Source organism: Artemia sp. Qi Xiang Cuo, chromosome 17, assembly GCF_049724085.1.
Source record: "Artemia sp. Qi Xiang Cuo chromosome 17, ASM4972408v1, whole genome shotgun sequence".
Lineage (NCBI taxonomy): Eukaryota > Metazoa > Arthropoda > Branchiopoda > Anostraca > Artemiidae > Artemia > Artemia sp. Qi Xiang Cuo.
This window is the reverse complement of record NC_142810.1, coordinates 47,932,678-47,949,567: the sequence shown is the minus strand read 5'-3', so window position 1 is coordinate 47,949,567 and position 16,890 is coordinate 47,932,678. Positions and strand designations below refer to the sequence as shown.

Genomic DNA, 16,890 nt, shown 5'->3' with positions numbered 1-16,890 from the left:
GTTTTTAAGTAAAAATGATCAAATGGGTTAGAAAAACAAAACAATGTTCAATGCCCTCTTACTCTAAGAAAAAGATAGATTAGGGAACACTTGAGTGCAAGAGATGTATGTTGTACTTCTATTAAGAAAAGAAGAAGAGAAAAGGTTCCACCCAGGAAGCAAAGCTCGGGAAATTGGGAATTAATAATAGTAAAAACCACAAAAAAAAAACACAAAAAAAAAAATTTTCTCATCATAACGAAGATAGAGAGAGAAAAAAAAACCTGGTTAAAGAAAGAAACAAACAAAAAACATAAAGAAAACAAACGCTGGACAAGTGGGCATGGAAGACTATCCCAACATGAATAATAAATATATACAAAAAAGAAAAGTAAGAATAAAAAAAATTTCCATTCCACCATCACAGGTCATATAATTTTAATATTTTCTTCTTTAGAACTGATATTTGATGCTCAATTTGGATTCTATCTTTCAGCCTATATTTATTTGAAATAAATGACATTTGGTATCTAATTGAAAATCTAAATCTTTTAAAATTAACAAAAGGAATTCGATGTGTTTCTCAGTATGTGTTCGTACAGTTTCTCAGCATGTTTCTGGCTTGTCCCCCGTTCGCCGCAGTAGCTCCAGATATGAACCAAAAACGTTTGTCCCCCTACATCGTAAAAAGACACCCACTAGCTTCTTCCTTTTCATTACTTGTATAAACAATATATCTAATCTCCTTTGTTTGCATTTTTGATGATTTCCATGATGATATTTCACAAGTTTCACCTATTACAGAGATATCAAAGAGATCTTATTATAGGCACGCCGCTATGTCTGGGTCAGGAACTTAAAGCGCCGAAACCCATAAAGGCTAGTGTGTATTCCTAGCTTAAAAAACACCAGAAAGGAAAACAGCAATGGTAAACTGAAATAATCATTTATATCTTACATGCTCTAAATTTATTATTTTAAAGCATGCTTCGATTGTTACATTTAAAACTTTAAAAGAAATAGAAAAATCAAAAATTACGTTAAAAAACAACAAAAAAGCAATAAAATGAAAATAGACATTAAAGTGACTATAAAATTTAAATATGAAAATTTACGCAACAATTAGCAGAATAAATTATTAAAACTAGTAAAAATTATAGTACCAGTAGTTTCATTCTTACATAAATTATTGTTTTTTTCTTTGTAACGCAGAGCATTTCAAATATACTAGATAAATTAAAAACTTGTTCATATACATCTGAAAATTTGTGAGAACCGACAGTTCTCACAAATTTGTGAGAACTAATTCATATACATCTGAAAATTTGTGAGCACAAATCAAAATGTTTTGTGTACTAATAAATAACTAATATTCATATCAAACAACTATCACAATGTGTACTTTTTGTCCTGTTAACTTTTATCCTGCATACTTTTGTCCCATACTTTATTATTATATTTATGAAGATTAATATATTATCATATTATACAATTATTTTTTTTATATATTATTATACTATTTATTATTAAACAATTTATTATTAACCTTGCAACGGCTTCTTTATATCATAATTTTTTGGGCTGAATTATTTTAGAATGGCAAGGCTTAGATTTCTTAGTTTCAAATTTATAGTTTAAATTCATGCCGTCTGAAGATAATTCAAAAATCGCTTTCTTCGGTACATTCTCTTTGTTGAATAGTTCATTAATGAACTGTAAATAAGGAGCGACTCGGCAAAATAATAACCGAAACTCTAAAAAAGCGGAAATTTGATAACTATAAATGCATGAGAAAAACTGGCTTTTTATGCTTATTCCATATACATAAAATTTACCAAGTTTGACGTTACAAATCAAAAACTATAATCCACGGGAAGAGTTCTTTATGCAAAAGTTTTCCTTTTCTCCCAATCTTATAAGAATGACTTCTGAAACATAAGGACCGTTTAATTAAAACAAGAAGCTTTGTTTAAGTACTATAAACTTTAGCATAAAGAGGGAGGGACTGAAGAGAAGTGAGCCCCCCATATATATGGAAAACATTCTGTTCGTTTTAAGTTTTATTGTTGCTGCTTACTACTACTACTACTACTACTACCACTAATAATAATAACTCATTAAAGCACCAAGCCGCCTGAGGCCAACAGCTACGCACGCTCCTCCTCCATCCCAATCTATTCAAAGCCTCCCTTTTTACACCCTCCCACGAGGTTTTTATTTCCTTTAAATCTTTCTTTATGACGTCCTTCCACCCCAGACCAGGACGACTTGCTTTCCGTTTAGCCCTAGACGGTTGGACGAAAAGAACAATCTTCGGAAATCTGTCATCCTTCATCCGCACAACGTGCCTTAGGCAACTCAACCTTTCTTTCATTATAGCCCTAGAGAGCGGTATTGAACCACATTTTTCGCACAGCTTATTGTTTGAAATACGGTCAGTCAGCCGGGAGCCCAAAACAATCCTTCAGTAATTTCTCTGGAAAACACCTAGCAAATCTTCATCCGATTTTCGAAGCGCCCATGCTTCAGAGCCATATTTGACTACTGTCATCACTGTAGTTTCTAATATTCTAATCTTGGTTTGCAGACTTATCTTCCTATTCTTCCAAACTATTTTTAATTGTGAAAAAACACCCTGAGCCTTGGCTATTCTACTTTTAACATCCCCACTGCCCCCACCATCTTTACCAATAATACTTCCAAGGTAAGTGAAGCTGCCCACTTGATCAATCTTTTCAATACCCAGCGCCACCTTTTCATCTTTACTTATTCCTAGCCTTAGTGACTTAGTCTTCTTAACATTAATTTTCAAACCTATTCTTTCAGTTGAAAAACATTTTTTCACTTTATTTTATACAAAATATGAAAAGCACCGCATATTTTTTCTAGACACTCTTGCGATATGTTTTGGGTTGTTTGAATTTTTGGGAATAGATACAAAAATTCACCAAGCCCTATTCCATTAATTAGCTTCAAAAAGATATCGAGCTCTTTATAATTAACAGGGAATCCAATTCACACTCTGATTATGATACTAGAGTTAGGAGGACCCCCTAAATATGGGAATGTCATGATTTCACTTTTAGTTTCTATCCCTTTCTATACAATTTGCCTATTTCGGACACGATTGGGAATCTGTCTCCTCTTGAAGCTCCCTTTTTCGAACAAAATCTCGTATTTTATCTCTTTTCAATTTACTGATGTAAACAAAAGGAACTAGTCGTATCAATCATATTGTTATTAGAGAGTTTGGAGAGTTCAGAGAGTTGGTTATTCATTGTTATTATTAGAGTTTGGTGTTCCTACAGCTATGAATGTTCCAGCACTTCTGCATTGAAAATGGATGCTGAGGCTCTTAACATATTCAGAAGAAAATCAAAGAACACTCAATTTGACTTTTTAGAAAGTAGTGATCTGCAAGTGAATGAAATTCTTCATTGTGGTATTCAGAAATAACTAAATTACTATAAGAAAGTTGTACAGTTATTCAAAAGCCGGCTTTTCATGTTACCCCTAGAATACCCTGGGTTACTAGAGGACAGATGAAGGCCATATCAAATCAAAGACTGCTCTATAAATATTCTGTAGTGTTCTGAGGCGAAGGTGAGATATAAGAAATATAATTGTGAACTCAATAACCTATTACGAATAGTGAGAATTAATTATTATAGAAATGAGTCTAAAAAAAGTGCGGGTAATCCCAGGCAAACGTGGAGAGTAATTCAGTCAGTTCTGAGCCCTTCCAAAAGTTCAATTTTACCTGATAATTTCAATACTGATGCTTCGATTGTAGATAATATGTGTGACCATTTTTCTATTGTTGGTAAACGGATAGCGAACTCCACGACAAAATCTTCCGAGGATGGAACATATCACCAGTTCTTACCCTGGGAAAGTGATGCATCTGCATATCTGAAACCAGTGGCTGCTAGTGAATTACGTACCACATTGTGGAACATGAGAAATAATGCTTCGGGTGATGACTTCCTTTTATTGCGTGTACTTAAGTATGTTAACTCGGAAACATGCGACCAGGTTTTGGTTTTATTTAATATGTGCCTAATTTTTTTTTTTCCCCGATTTTATGAAGATTGCTAGAGTAGTTCCGCTTTCTAAGGGCGGAGAAAAAATTTGTCGAATGATTATAGGCCTATTTCATTGCTACCAGTTCTATCGAGAGTTTTTGAAAAATTGATTAGTGGCAGGATGGTTTATTTTCTTGAGAATAAAAAATATTTTAGTAAAACTGAGGTTGGATTCCGTAAATCAATGTCGACAGATCTAGCTCTTCTTTTTCTGACGACTTTTGTGAACGATGCTCTAGAGCAAGGGTGGAAAGCTGCATATGTTTTCTTGGACATTATGAAAGCCTTTGATGAAGTGGACCATGGAACTCTTATGGTGAAGCTGAGGAATTGTGGTTTTCGTGGTATGTTTTATCGTCTATTAGAGTCTTTTCTCCAAGATCAAAAATAAATGGTCAGATCTGGTGAAATTAAATCGCAAGTTAAAAGTGTTGAATTCGGTGCCCCTCATGGGTCTGTTTTGGGGCCCCTACTGTTCCTTATATATATATTGATGACCTGCAAAATGCTATCAAAGGACTGTCTTTTGATTTAATATTTAATGATACTGAACCATCAAAATCTATTTTGCCTTACTTTGCTGATGACACGTATCTAACTGTTGCTGCAAAAACCGGGGAAATGCTTATACAGAATCTTCAGACTGGCATGTTAAACATTGAAAAATGGATGAGGGTTAAGATTTCAGCAAAACCATGCCAAATGCCATTCTGTAATGTACAGGAGAAGTAGCAATTACTACCCTTGGATTGACAAAATACAGTTCGTTGAAAATATTCTGCCTCGGGAAGTTTCGACAAAGTATCTAGGGGTAAATGTTGATGAGTGCCATAACTTCAAAGAGCACATTTCATGTGTTAGCGGCAAGGTTGCAAGAAATGCTGGATTGATGAGGAAACTGAAGCACCTTTTTCCAAAAGATATTATGAAATTGCTTTATTTGTCTTTTGTTCACCTATACCTTCTATAGGGTTGTCTTATGTGGCAAGTACGTTTTTAACTCTCCTTCGTCCCCTTAGAAGTTTACAAAATAATGCCATACGTGTTTTAACCGGAGATGATCGTAATATGTCTGTTCGACATAGATATAATCAAGTAAATAAATTACCGATTGCTGGACTATTTCATTTATATAATGCTCTTTTTATGTTTAAATATACACGCGCGTTATTACCTGAATGTTTTAGGGAAATGTAACACACAAGCGGTGTTAATTTCCATAATTACTCGACTAGAGCATCGACATTAGTTCGGCGACCTCAGGTTATTACAAAGCGATCCGTTTTTTCCATAAGAAATGTTGGCCCTCGGGTGTGGGAACCAGTACCTCAGGCTGTTTCGACCAATTGTTGAGCTGAATAAATTTCGCAGTAAACTGAAAGGACACTTTTTGTTTGCATATGAACTTTAATCCCTGCTGAGCAAATTTTCTCTCGAGTGATTGTGACACTCGAGAGAAAAAAAAAAGTATACTTTTTTTTGGGAGGGCGACGAGGAGACGGAATAGAGGAATGTTTTTTAATTTTGTGTCTTCGGTATCCAGTTAGGTCATGAAATTTATTAGAAATTAATTTATTTCGTTTATTTATTTCATTATTATTTATTGTTTTGTCTTTTTTCTGGGGGGGGGGGGGGGATAAGGATGGGTGGTAGTAATTGTGCATGTAGGATTTCGTAAAGAGTTATGTCTGGCAATACAAGTTTAATAAACTTCGGGTTTTGTTGTTAATGTATTTGATTTCTTTTTAATAAAACCCTTCTCACTCTCACTCTCTCTCTCTCTCTCTATGTAAAAATAAAATATAATATAAGGCAATATAGAGAAGAGAAGCCAATAAAAAGTAATGACAACTATTACTAATTTACAAAGATTAAAGTAATATTAAAATAAATCAAAACAATTATAAGTATGCACTAAATTCAAGTGATTATTAATTAAAGTAACTAATAAAGTAATAATGTTTTTTCTTTACCGAGAATTCCACCGCCATGTTCTCTTCTTGAAGGAATGTCGAAGTACAGTTTTCCAATTTTTTCTAGGTATGACTTAAATGAAGCATCAACTTCTAAGGCTGGTTTATACTGCTCTATCAATACCTCAAAAGAATCTTTTCTTCTCCTTAAAAATGAAAACTCATAATTATTTTGAAAACCACCAGTATGAGCTTCGGCGCAAGTTAACAAAAATATAGGGGGAGGGGGGGGGGGGTCTTCAGTTTTTTCATCGGAAATGCAAAAAAAAGGATGTTCTTCGAAATGTAAGAAAGAGACAATTTTGCCTTATTAATTTTTCAATAAAAAGTTTTTTTTAATCTGAGGAAATCCTTAATCCTATCCCTCCCAATTGGCATTCCTTGACCACTCCCAGACTTTCAAGATAACTTTGGTACTAGAACTCTATTATTTTTTTCTTTCCGTGTAACAAATGCATGTTAGCTAACTATCGTATACAACTCGAATTCAAAACTAGGCTTTAAAAGATAAAAAATGTTTTGAAACAGTCTTTTTCTATTCTTCTTTAGGTTCCAAATGTGTACAACTTTATAGGGGTGACTGTTTTAATCTTCCTACAGCTAATTTACTGTTAAAAATACATTTTAAAAATAGAACAATAGATCAAACCGGAAAAGCTTGGGTAAAGAAAACCAGATTCTGTTATCAGTATCAACCTAAAGTCAACTAATCTGTTAATCTTACCAAGACTTTCTCAAGCTAAAGGCTCAATTATATGAGGTGAGTTTACAAGCTACAAGCCAGGTGTTTCACAACTAGCTCGTAAAATAGTCCAACACACTCAATTCACTCTCCATTAGCTGCTGGAATAAACGCTCTGGAAAAGCTTGAGCTACCGGCGACTTTATACACCACTCGCCGGCTTTTGTGTGAGCTAGCTTGTAAAAAATTAGCCACGTGTGCTCACATTAGCTTGTGCAAAGTTACTTCTAGCACTGATCCTGAAGGGACATTGGCCTAAAAGCAGACGACCACGCGTGGTTACTTCTAGCACTGGTCCTGAAGGGACATTAGCCTAACAGAAGACGACCACGCGTGGTTACTTCTAGCACTGGACCTGAAGGGACATTAGCCCAACAGCAGACGACCACGCGTGGTTACTTCTAGCACTGGTCCTGAAGGGACATTAGCCTAACAGCAGACGACCACGCGTGGTTACTTCTAGCACTGGTCCTGAAGGGACATTAGCCTAACAGCAGACGACTACGCGTGGTTTCCATACGCCAGCTAGTTGGCTATTGAGTGAGCAGGAAATTTTGTCTGTACTCAACTACTAGCATATTCACCAGCTTTTCAAAAACGGGCTTGTAGACTTGTTCCACGCACTCGAGGCAGAGCCTAGGATTACTGCGTGCAGTAAATAAGTTCTGAAACCACACTGTTTAATCATGACAAACGAAAAAAAACGTAAAGAGAGAAACAAGAATAATAACAGCTAGTGAAAAACGTAGATTACAATGCAAAACGTCCGAATTAGAAGTTCAAAATAACCTCTAATTGAACCTCTAATAATATCTTACCTGGGAAGCGATTGACTTTTAAAAATGCCCAACATAAATTGAAAGATTGAATTGCCATTCAAGTGTTGTATTTTTTATTCAGTTATCATTTCACCGTTGCTTGGAGAGGGTCTATTAATTTTAGTTTTTGTGTAAGGTTTGGTTTAGTTTATGATTTGGTTTTTATATTATCGTCTGGTATTTTTATTTTATTATTTTGCACTGAAGACGGTCAAGCGGAGGTCTTGACCGAAATATTTGCATTGTAACCTACGTTTTTCACTGGCTTGTATTATCCTCGTTTCTCTCTTCCTTGAGTTTTTTTTTTATCGTTTTGTACTTCGTGCAGATTGTATTTTGAGTTGAAAACACTCTTAAAACAGAAAATTTGTTACAAATTACCACAATTGCAGTTATTTCAGGCAAATTTCTTAATAAAAAGAGGCTAATTATCTCGATTATTCAATTCTATTCAATTTTTTCTTTAGTTTTTTTATAGAGACTAAAGACGCTGCAGTGAAAGTTGCAATGCTATTCTTTTAGGCCTACTCCAAAGATTATGGTAACTTACAAGAGTGAGAACCGGCGCTAGTGTTAATGAAATACCCTCAACGCCATCTACCATTTGGCGAACACCCTGACAGAGAAAAGGATTACAAAGGTTGAAAAAATGCCAAAGGTGTCACCAACCGCTAGATAGCGTTGATTTTTTTTTCTCGACACTAATGCTAGTTTCCATTCTTGTAAGTTACTCTTTGGCCTAAGCTATAATAAGCAGCATTTCAGCTGAGACAATAGGAACAATTTTAACGGCACAAAGTAAGAGAAACGCTACACATAAATATTTGAAATACCAAGGACAGCGAAAACGATATCTGATTGTTTGAATTTATTGAGGACACTACACAACCAAATATATCTTGGACACTTGACAAAAATTGGGAATTCAATTTTTAATGACAAACAGTTATGCGGTTTATGATAGTAGCATACCGGGGTCCAGTTTACCCCCCACCCCAGACCTCAGTTTGCCCCCCAGGTGAGATTTAGTTTTTTTCAAAAATAGTGTCAAAACTAAGATAAGCCTGCATAATTCAAGTATCCAGAGAAACAGGTCAGTTTTTCTTTAGTTTATCTTTGCCTTTATGGTAATATATGGATCATTTTTCAGTTTTCGCTGTCATTTTTACTTGATTTATGAAAATTGGCTCCAAATTTGCCCCCCTCCCTTCCCAGGATTTTGACAAAAATTACGCCCCTGGTAACAGGCGTCAAATTTAAACCAAAAAATTGTGAAAATCGGAAAAAAACAACTAAAACATATGACAATAAACAACTTCAGAATGTGTAGCTTTGGTTTGTCATTCAAGTGATTATTACTGTTTAAACTTAACAAAATAAAAGTGTTGTCAAATGATAGTAATCAGTTTTTGCTTTTATTTTGAAACAACCATACATAAAGCTTAAAATCACAGTTTTCAAGTGTCATACCCCACGTACTAATAATGAGACAAACGTCCTTTTATTAACTTGATATAATTTTCTCTCTAAACTCATTGTTTCACCCCTGGCCTTAACTATTAACTATATACCTTTTTGGCAGAGATTACCGGACGTCTCTGAAGAATTCGCTAATTAGTTAGTGCCTGAAAAATCCACGTGGGTGGAAGACTCAAACACGAAACCAAACAACTCTAAAAGACATCCGGGAACCTTATTTTTTCGATTGAAGTGAAACTCATTAATTCTCTTCTGACCAGAGAGCTAGCAATAGTAAGTTTCATATCATTTACAAATACCTAAATTTTACCGTCTCGCCTATGTTAAAGGTTTTGAAAATTCGCTACAATCTTTGTCATAGAAGGGGTAATCTCCTATGTTATTGACCTATCTTCTACAAGAAAAGATATCTAGAAGCACGGCTCTAATGATTGAGCTAGTTTTTAAGTTCACATAGAATTACCAGTTCGTTTCAACTAGATGGTCTCCCCCCACCTAGCACCGAGCGTGGCAGTCTAAGGTGGCATGTGGAAAGAGACATACAAGGAAGATTTCCAACGAGAAGTTCTCTCCTTTCAACAGCGATTTCGGTACGTTGTACGAGCATAAATGTACAAGCCGTAATACAAGTAGGTTGTTCTACCTGAAAGAAGGGAGTGTAGACATCTTCATATCTACAAGCCATCAGTATTACCTCCAACACCGGTACCCCACCTTCAATATCAAGTATAAGTAAACCTAGGATGGGTCTAAGGGGAAAATATTTTATTTTGGTGTCCTTAGCATTTTAAAGCTGTAAAAGCTGTAAATGTCAAAAGGCAAAATTTTACTTCTACTACAGATTTATATCTCCAAATAATCACGCTATCTGCTACTGAATGTTGTCAAAATTGTGCCGTGTTTACTTTATGTGTCCCAGAATAGACATGATGTAATTTGTTTCATGCCACATAACCTGTAGAACCATCCTAGCCAAGTGGTTAGCGCGCTATACTTGTGACTTTTTGTCCGTGGGGAGAGAGGTTCGAGTCCCAGTATCACTGATTATTTGGTTTGAACGGGGTCGGTGGCCTAGATAATTTGAAGACCGCACTGCCTATCCATGACGATAAATAAAATTCCAAATAGGGATAAACTCCTTTTAATAGACAGTGATAATTTTATAAGAATAATAGATATTTCAGTCACGTTTGCAGTGGCCGTCAATAGCAGTTATACTAAAAAATCAGTAGTTAAAGCAAAATTCTAAGCCTAGAGATTCCACTTCAGCCCTTTCGGAACATAATTTTCAATTTTCCAGACCATTTTATTTTGTTCGACATTGTCTCTTTGATTTTTAGGGACCGAGGTTTAAAGCAAAATTTTCGCGAAACTCATTTTATTCAAGAATATGGCTTTAAATAGAAACACCGGTAAATTTGGTTTGAACTCTATTTACGATAATTTATTAAAATCAGACAGAGTAAAGTTCATTTCACTCAATTCGATCAACCTCTGTCCAATTGTTAGTTCATTCAATGCTAACGAACCGGATACAGGAAGGTCAAAGAGACTCGCTTCCGTTTTTGCTTTGAAAAGAATAAGATTATTAAACAGTAAGTAGTTTATTTTTATTTTGTTATTGTTTTTAACTGTTTTACTTTAGTATAACTACTGATGACGGTCACTGCATATGTGACCGCAATATCTAGCACTTTTGTGAAATTTATCACTGTCAATTAAAAGGATTTTATCCCAATTTGAACTTTTATTTATGGTCAGTGGCCTGACTCTGCAAGCTCAGGTGGAGTTGACCCACGGCTCTATATGGGTACCTAGAAAAATTTGGGAAAGGTAAACAGGAATGGTGTACGAAAGAACAGGATGGCTGGCCCCCAACTCCTCATTACACATCCTGGCTGAAAGGCCATGAAACGGAGATTAGCACCGCCGGTAGGGATTGTAAATCCAATGTCTTATTCTTACTTACTTTTACATGAACTGTAAACAAAAACAAAGCCAAAAAATTTCTTAGCATTGCAACTGTTCTTGATTTTTGAATATCAGGAATAGAAATTTAATAGAAATGTACTTATGAGAAACAGCCCTAAAATCAAAGTTCAATTCAGCATAATGTTTTAAGTATTAAACATTTAATTTAATTGAAGTTGAATCTTTAATTTTTAATTTAAGTACTAATATTTAAGTTGTTTATACAAGTGTAATCTCCAGTGAATTTCTTAAATTTCGCCAAGTTTAAAGCCTTTGCATAAATTGCAATTTCTCATGAGAGTTCATTTCATTTCTATCTAAATTTAAAAAAAAAAACATACGTATATTACAAGGCCGTATCCAGGGGGGGGGGGGGTTACCCGGTTTGAGCCCCCCCCTGAAATTTTTGACCGAGTCGAAAATAAGTCGAAAATTAGTAAAACCTAGGTAAAAATCAGTAAAATTAGTCGAAAAGTGAGTCAAAAATTAGTAACCCCCCCCCCCCCCGAAAAAAAATCTGGATCTGCCCTTCGTATATTAATACTCAACTGAGAAATATTGGAAATAGATAATTATAGAAAACAACTTTGTGTAGATAATTCAAGGGAATTGTTAAACAATTTTTAAGTAAAACGTTATTTTCAATTACAATTAGAAATGATATTGTTTATTAAATACGCTTATAACAGGCAAAATTAATAATTGATAGTATCAAATGAAGAATGAATGCTGGATTTTGAATTACGTAAAAAGATATCGCCTATGATTTTCAAGTAAAGGGTGTCTTTCTGTCGACACAAATGAGGACATTTTCTAACACGGTATTCAATTCATCGTCTATATCAAAAACAATGTTAACAGTCTGTAAACGACATAAACAACAGAGGCTATAAACGATGTCAACATGATATATAGATTTATTCCATCACTAATTATCCTATAAAACAAAGCATGAATACAGTGACTTCCGCAATAAACAATATAAAGATGCATTTTCAACTTTTTTTAGACACATCCACTGAACGGGGCCAATATATCTATGGCATTGAGGCAAAATATCAACAACAAGAGGGCAATGTGTCAAAAGCATGGGTAAAAATGAGAGAAATATAAAATGAGAAACGGAGAAAAATGATGAAAATAAAAAAATGTTGCCATTTTTTTTTTTTTTAAGTGATTCATCATGAGCCAAACGTGATAGTGGTACTTTATTCATAACTTACCAAAACAAAACCAAAAAAAAAAACACACGAAAACATCATAATATTTTTTTAATAATAGCATTTACAGCCCCCCCCCCCCTCAAATGAAAAAAAACAATTGAACAGGTAAAACTTACATGTTCAAACTTTCTAGGAGCAAAGACGTAAAATTGAACAACGGAAAACGTTGCCACTTCGTTGAAAACGTTGCAATCATTTTTTTTAATTTCAAGTGATTCATCATGAGCCAACTATGGCCCTTTATTCATAAGTTACCAAAAAAAAAAAAAAAAAAAAAAAAACGAAAACAGCATAATGCCTTTTCAATAATAGAATTAATACCCCCCACCCAATTAAAAGAAGCATTAAACAGATACAACTTACATATTCAAACTTTCTAGCAGCATAAACGTAAAATTGAGCAATGGAAGACGGAAAACGTTGCCACTTCGTTGAACTTGTGGGTGAGTTGCCACATATTTTCGAAAGCACTCATTTGCTACTTCAATATTGCGTAAACACAATGCCCTGCATAAAAAGTTCACCAATTAGATACTTCCAAAATCAAAAACTTTTGAAATGAACACACCTAACATTAATAAAACAAAAAGAAAATGCTGAGAAAAGGACAAAACAATTAATAACCAAGTGATAATAGACAATACAAATAGTAATTGGATTACAAATATATCGGCTTCAAATCCGGAAGTCTTTTTCAACGAAAACAGCCAAAATACCAATTTAAACAAATATACAAAAAAAGAAAAACAAACGTTTTACATAAAAAAAAAAAATATCATATTCCATAACGTAACAAGGCTAGATGCCGCCGTGCAAAAAACGGGGTAGCAATGTAGCAATGCTACTTGGCAGTTTTCAAATTTGTTGGCAGATTTTGTCTGAAAATACCATTTTTACATATAAAATAATTTTTGCTAAAAGGAAAGCTGTCAAAACATAAGTTGTGCTCTGCCGTGCAAAAAACGGGGTAGAGTAGTAGCAATGCTACTTGGCAGTTTTCATGGCGTAGTAAAATATGTTGGCAGGTTTTGTCTGAAAATACCAGTGCTTCCACTGTCTCCGAATATTTGGGGATTTCCCTAAAAATCTGTGTTCTCAAAAAAAAAAAAAAATCACTGTCTAAATAAATGGATTTATCCCCATCTGAAAATTTATTTGTTCATCATAGAACCGCAGTGTGGTCTAAGAAAAGAATACCTAGTTTAAGGTGTTACGTCAAAAATACGTCGTATATATGGGGAAATGAAACCATCTAAGTGAACAACTATAAACTCAACATTTCATTTCCAATTAGAAGACACGAAAGGCTTTGCCAACTTCATTGGAAATTTGTTTGAATTTTGGGCAAGATTAAAAAATGAAATTTACATCAAGACTTTGAACGAACTTTCAGTGAACTCTCTCTGAAAATAATGAATAAAAATAGTGAATAATCTGGAAGTTAATTATTTTTTGAATGACCCGAAAAGGTTTTTTTTCTATAAAAATGCTAGTTTCAATTATATTATTTTAATAATACTACTGATGACGGTCGCTGTATATGTGATCGAAATATCTGGACTTTTGTACCTGTTTTTTTTTTCACTGTCTAAATAAATGGATTTATCCCCATTTGAAAATTTGTTTGTTCAATTTTTTAGACAATCACAGGATTATTTCACAAGACATAAAATTAAACTTATTTCAAAATTTCTCATTTTAATTCTCTTGAATTTCTTTTGTAAAGAGCAAACATTATTAATATACTTGTATACTGAAAATATTTCTAGAAGAAAATAAAGACAGACAGACAGAAGCACCAAATTTATCGGTTACAAATAAATTTGCTCAGTAGGACATCTGTATCATATTTCTTTTGTGAGCGATATTTGCATTGGATTTCATTCGCTTTATCGCAAACTCCTGTGGTTGGACGAATACCAGCTGAGTTTCAGTGTTTCAACTGAGCTGTTGATAAGCACCGCCAGTGGATTTTACTTGGAGAAGGGGGGGGGGGCATTTGTCTTCTTTAGATATTGTTGCTCACTCTAGATTTAATAAAAAATACTTTTTACTGTATTTTCATTGAAACATTTCTTTTTTTGTATTTACGTTTTAAACTGAAAAAAGTAGAAATAGTAGTAGTTTACTATCTGCATTAGATGCGGTAGATAATATCCTTGTCTACTACAGGGGGTATCATCCGTTGTATCACAAATTCCACTGTTCTGATAGATACCAGTAGTATTTGGTATTTCAACTGAGCCGTTGATAAGCAAAGCTAGAGGCTTTTATGAGATGTGGGATTTGTACAACACAGCATTTGTATTTTCGATTCATGGATTTTTTTTCGGGGCTTGGTCTGTTTTGATAGGCGTTTTTGGGCTAAAAAATCTTCTTAGCAAATTTATCTACCATGGGCCAATGAGTCGGAGGTAATAGGTTTGAGATTGTCTTGGGAGGATTTTAACTCTAGTTGGTAGAAGAGCATCATCAAGTGCTGAAAATCCTGTTGGAAATCCTGTTGGGGCCCAGATGGGTCAAGGATTGCACAAAGCATCCATTCAATTAGAGGTCCAAGGGACTTTTTGCTGTCTTGTTCTAGGCCGGCTTAAGCGCTTCAGTGCATACTTTAGAAGATGTGTTGGTTCCCGTCCTGCACTGGTTCTAAAACCATTGCTTTTTCTCAGGCCAAAATAATTTAAATGATTTAAAGTATATGAAAATGGCAGTTTGGAATGCTACGACGTTAAAAAAAAAACAACTAATTAGTCAATATTTTGGCTGAAAAATTCAAACGCTTCAAACTGGACTTATTAGGAGTTTCAGAAACTCATATCCCAGGGGTAGAAAACATGAAATTAGGTGATATAGGATTTATTTACTCAGGCAGGAAGAATGGGGTACGTAGACAGGGAGTACGGCTCATGATGAATAAGGAACCTACAAAGTCCTGTTTAGGTTAGAAAGGTGCCAATAAAAGAAAGAATCGAATAGCTCATTTTATTACTAAAAAATGCAGAATATCAGTCATAGTAGTATATGCCCCAGTAAAACCGACAGACAGAGACACTAGTGACTCGGGTGAATTTTACTTACAGCTACAAGAACAAATAGACAGTCTCCCAGGTAGAAATATGGTGCCTTCCTTAGGAGATCTTAACGCCCAGGTTGGTAGAAATTGGGATAGATGGTATCCTAGCCAGGTTAAATTTGGCATAGGAAAGACAACAGTGGTGGATACAGACTGCTACAATTTTACAGTTATAACCATCTAGCTATAACCAAACAAAAATGGCTCAAAAGTTACCATGGTATTCATATGATAGTAAGACAGCTAACTTTATTGATTATTACATATAAAAAAATAAGTTTTTTCAACTGAAAGTAAGGAACAATATTAAAACTTAAAACAAACGGAAATTATTAATTAGGGGGTTCTCCCACTCGTCAATACCTCGCTCTTTGCGCTAAAGTTTGAATTTTGTTTCAATTCGTTAAGAATGACCCTTGAATCAGAAAGACCGTTTAATTAGAATAAATAGCTTTTTAGAAAGTACTAAAAATACTTTAGCGTAAAGAGCGAGGTATTTATGAGGGGGGAACCCCCCATATACGTAATAATGTCTGTTCATAGAAATTATAATTTCAATAATTTCAAGTTTTAATATTGCTCCTTACTTTCAGTTGAAAAAACTTGTTTTTTTAAATTTAGTTTATGATCGTTTTTTAAATAATGCTGGGCAATCCGGCCTCCTTCATGGAAAATTCCTCCATGGAAAGATACTCCCATGTAAATCCCTCCCCCTAGACCCCCACCAGAAAAAATCCCCCTAAGACTTCTGTATACTTCGCAATAACCATTACTATATATGTACAATGGGCGAAGTTCATAATTTGAAGCCCTTCCCCCGGGAATTGTGGGGGATTAAGTCGTCCTCAAAAACATAGTTGTTGAATTTTTCGACTATGCTGAACAAAATGGCTATCTCAAAATTTTGATCCGGTGACTTTAGGAAAACAATGAGCGTGGGAGGGGGCCTTGGTCACTTAAAAAGGCACTAGAACTATTGGGTCAATACGATCACCCTTTGAAAAAACAAAAAACAACAAAAAAACAAATAAACACGCATCCGTGATCTTTCTTCTGGCAAACAATACAAAATTCCACATTTTTGTAGATAGGAGCGTGAACCTCTGCAATAGGGTTTTCTGATACGCTGAATTAGATGGTGTGATTTTCATTAATATTCTATGACTTTTAGGAAAGCAAATTTTCGCAGGCTCGTAACTTTTAATGGGTAAGACCAAACTTGATGAAACTTATGTATTTAAAATCAGCATAGAATCCGATTCTATTGATGTATCTACTGGTATCAACATTCCGTTATTTAAAGTTTCGGTTGCTATTGAGCCGGGTCACTCCTTACTTACAGTTTGTGGTAGGTTGTGGTAGGTGTGGTAGGTTGTGGTACAGTTTGTGGTAGGTAACAAACTGTTTGATGTTATTGTAAATCGAAGACCGGCAGGATCAATACAGAATACTTGGGTATATAGGAATGCTGTTACTGATATTAAAAGTAAAGATTACTATCTAGTAGTGTATAGGGTTAACTTAAAGCTTAAGTTTTGGAAGGGCAA

The 16,890-nt window shown here is 34.6% G+C and overlaps 1 protein-coding gene across 1 annotated transcript in view; it reads right to left on the bottom strand.

The window, feature by feature from the left end:
- LOC148942277 (Golgi to ER traffic protein 4 homolog) overlaps nucleotides 1-16,890 on the bottom strand; it is a 91,468-nt gene that overhangs the window by 2,025 nt on the left and 72,553 nt on the right. The window contains exons 7-8 of the mRNA XM_089102944.1: nucleotides 12,634-12,777; nucleotides 6,038-6,183 (exon numbers count right to left, since the gene is read on the bottom strand). Coding sequence (XP_088959070.1) covers nucleotides 6,038-6,183; nucleotides 12,634-12,777 — 290 coding nt within the window. The remainder of the gene's footprint in view (nucleotides 1-6,037; nucleotides 6,184-12,633; nucleotides 12,778-16,890) is intronic.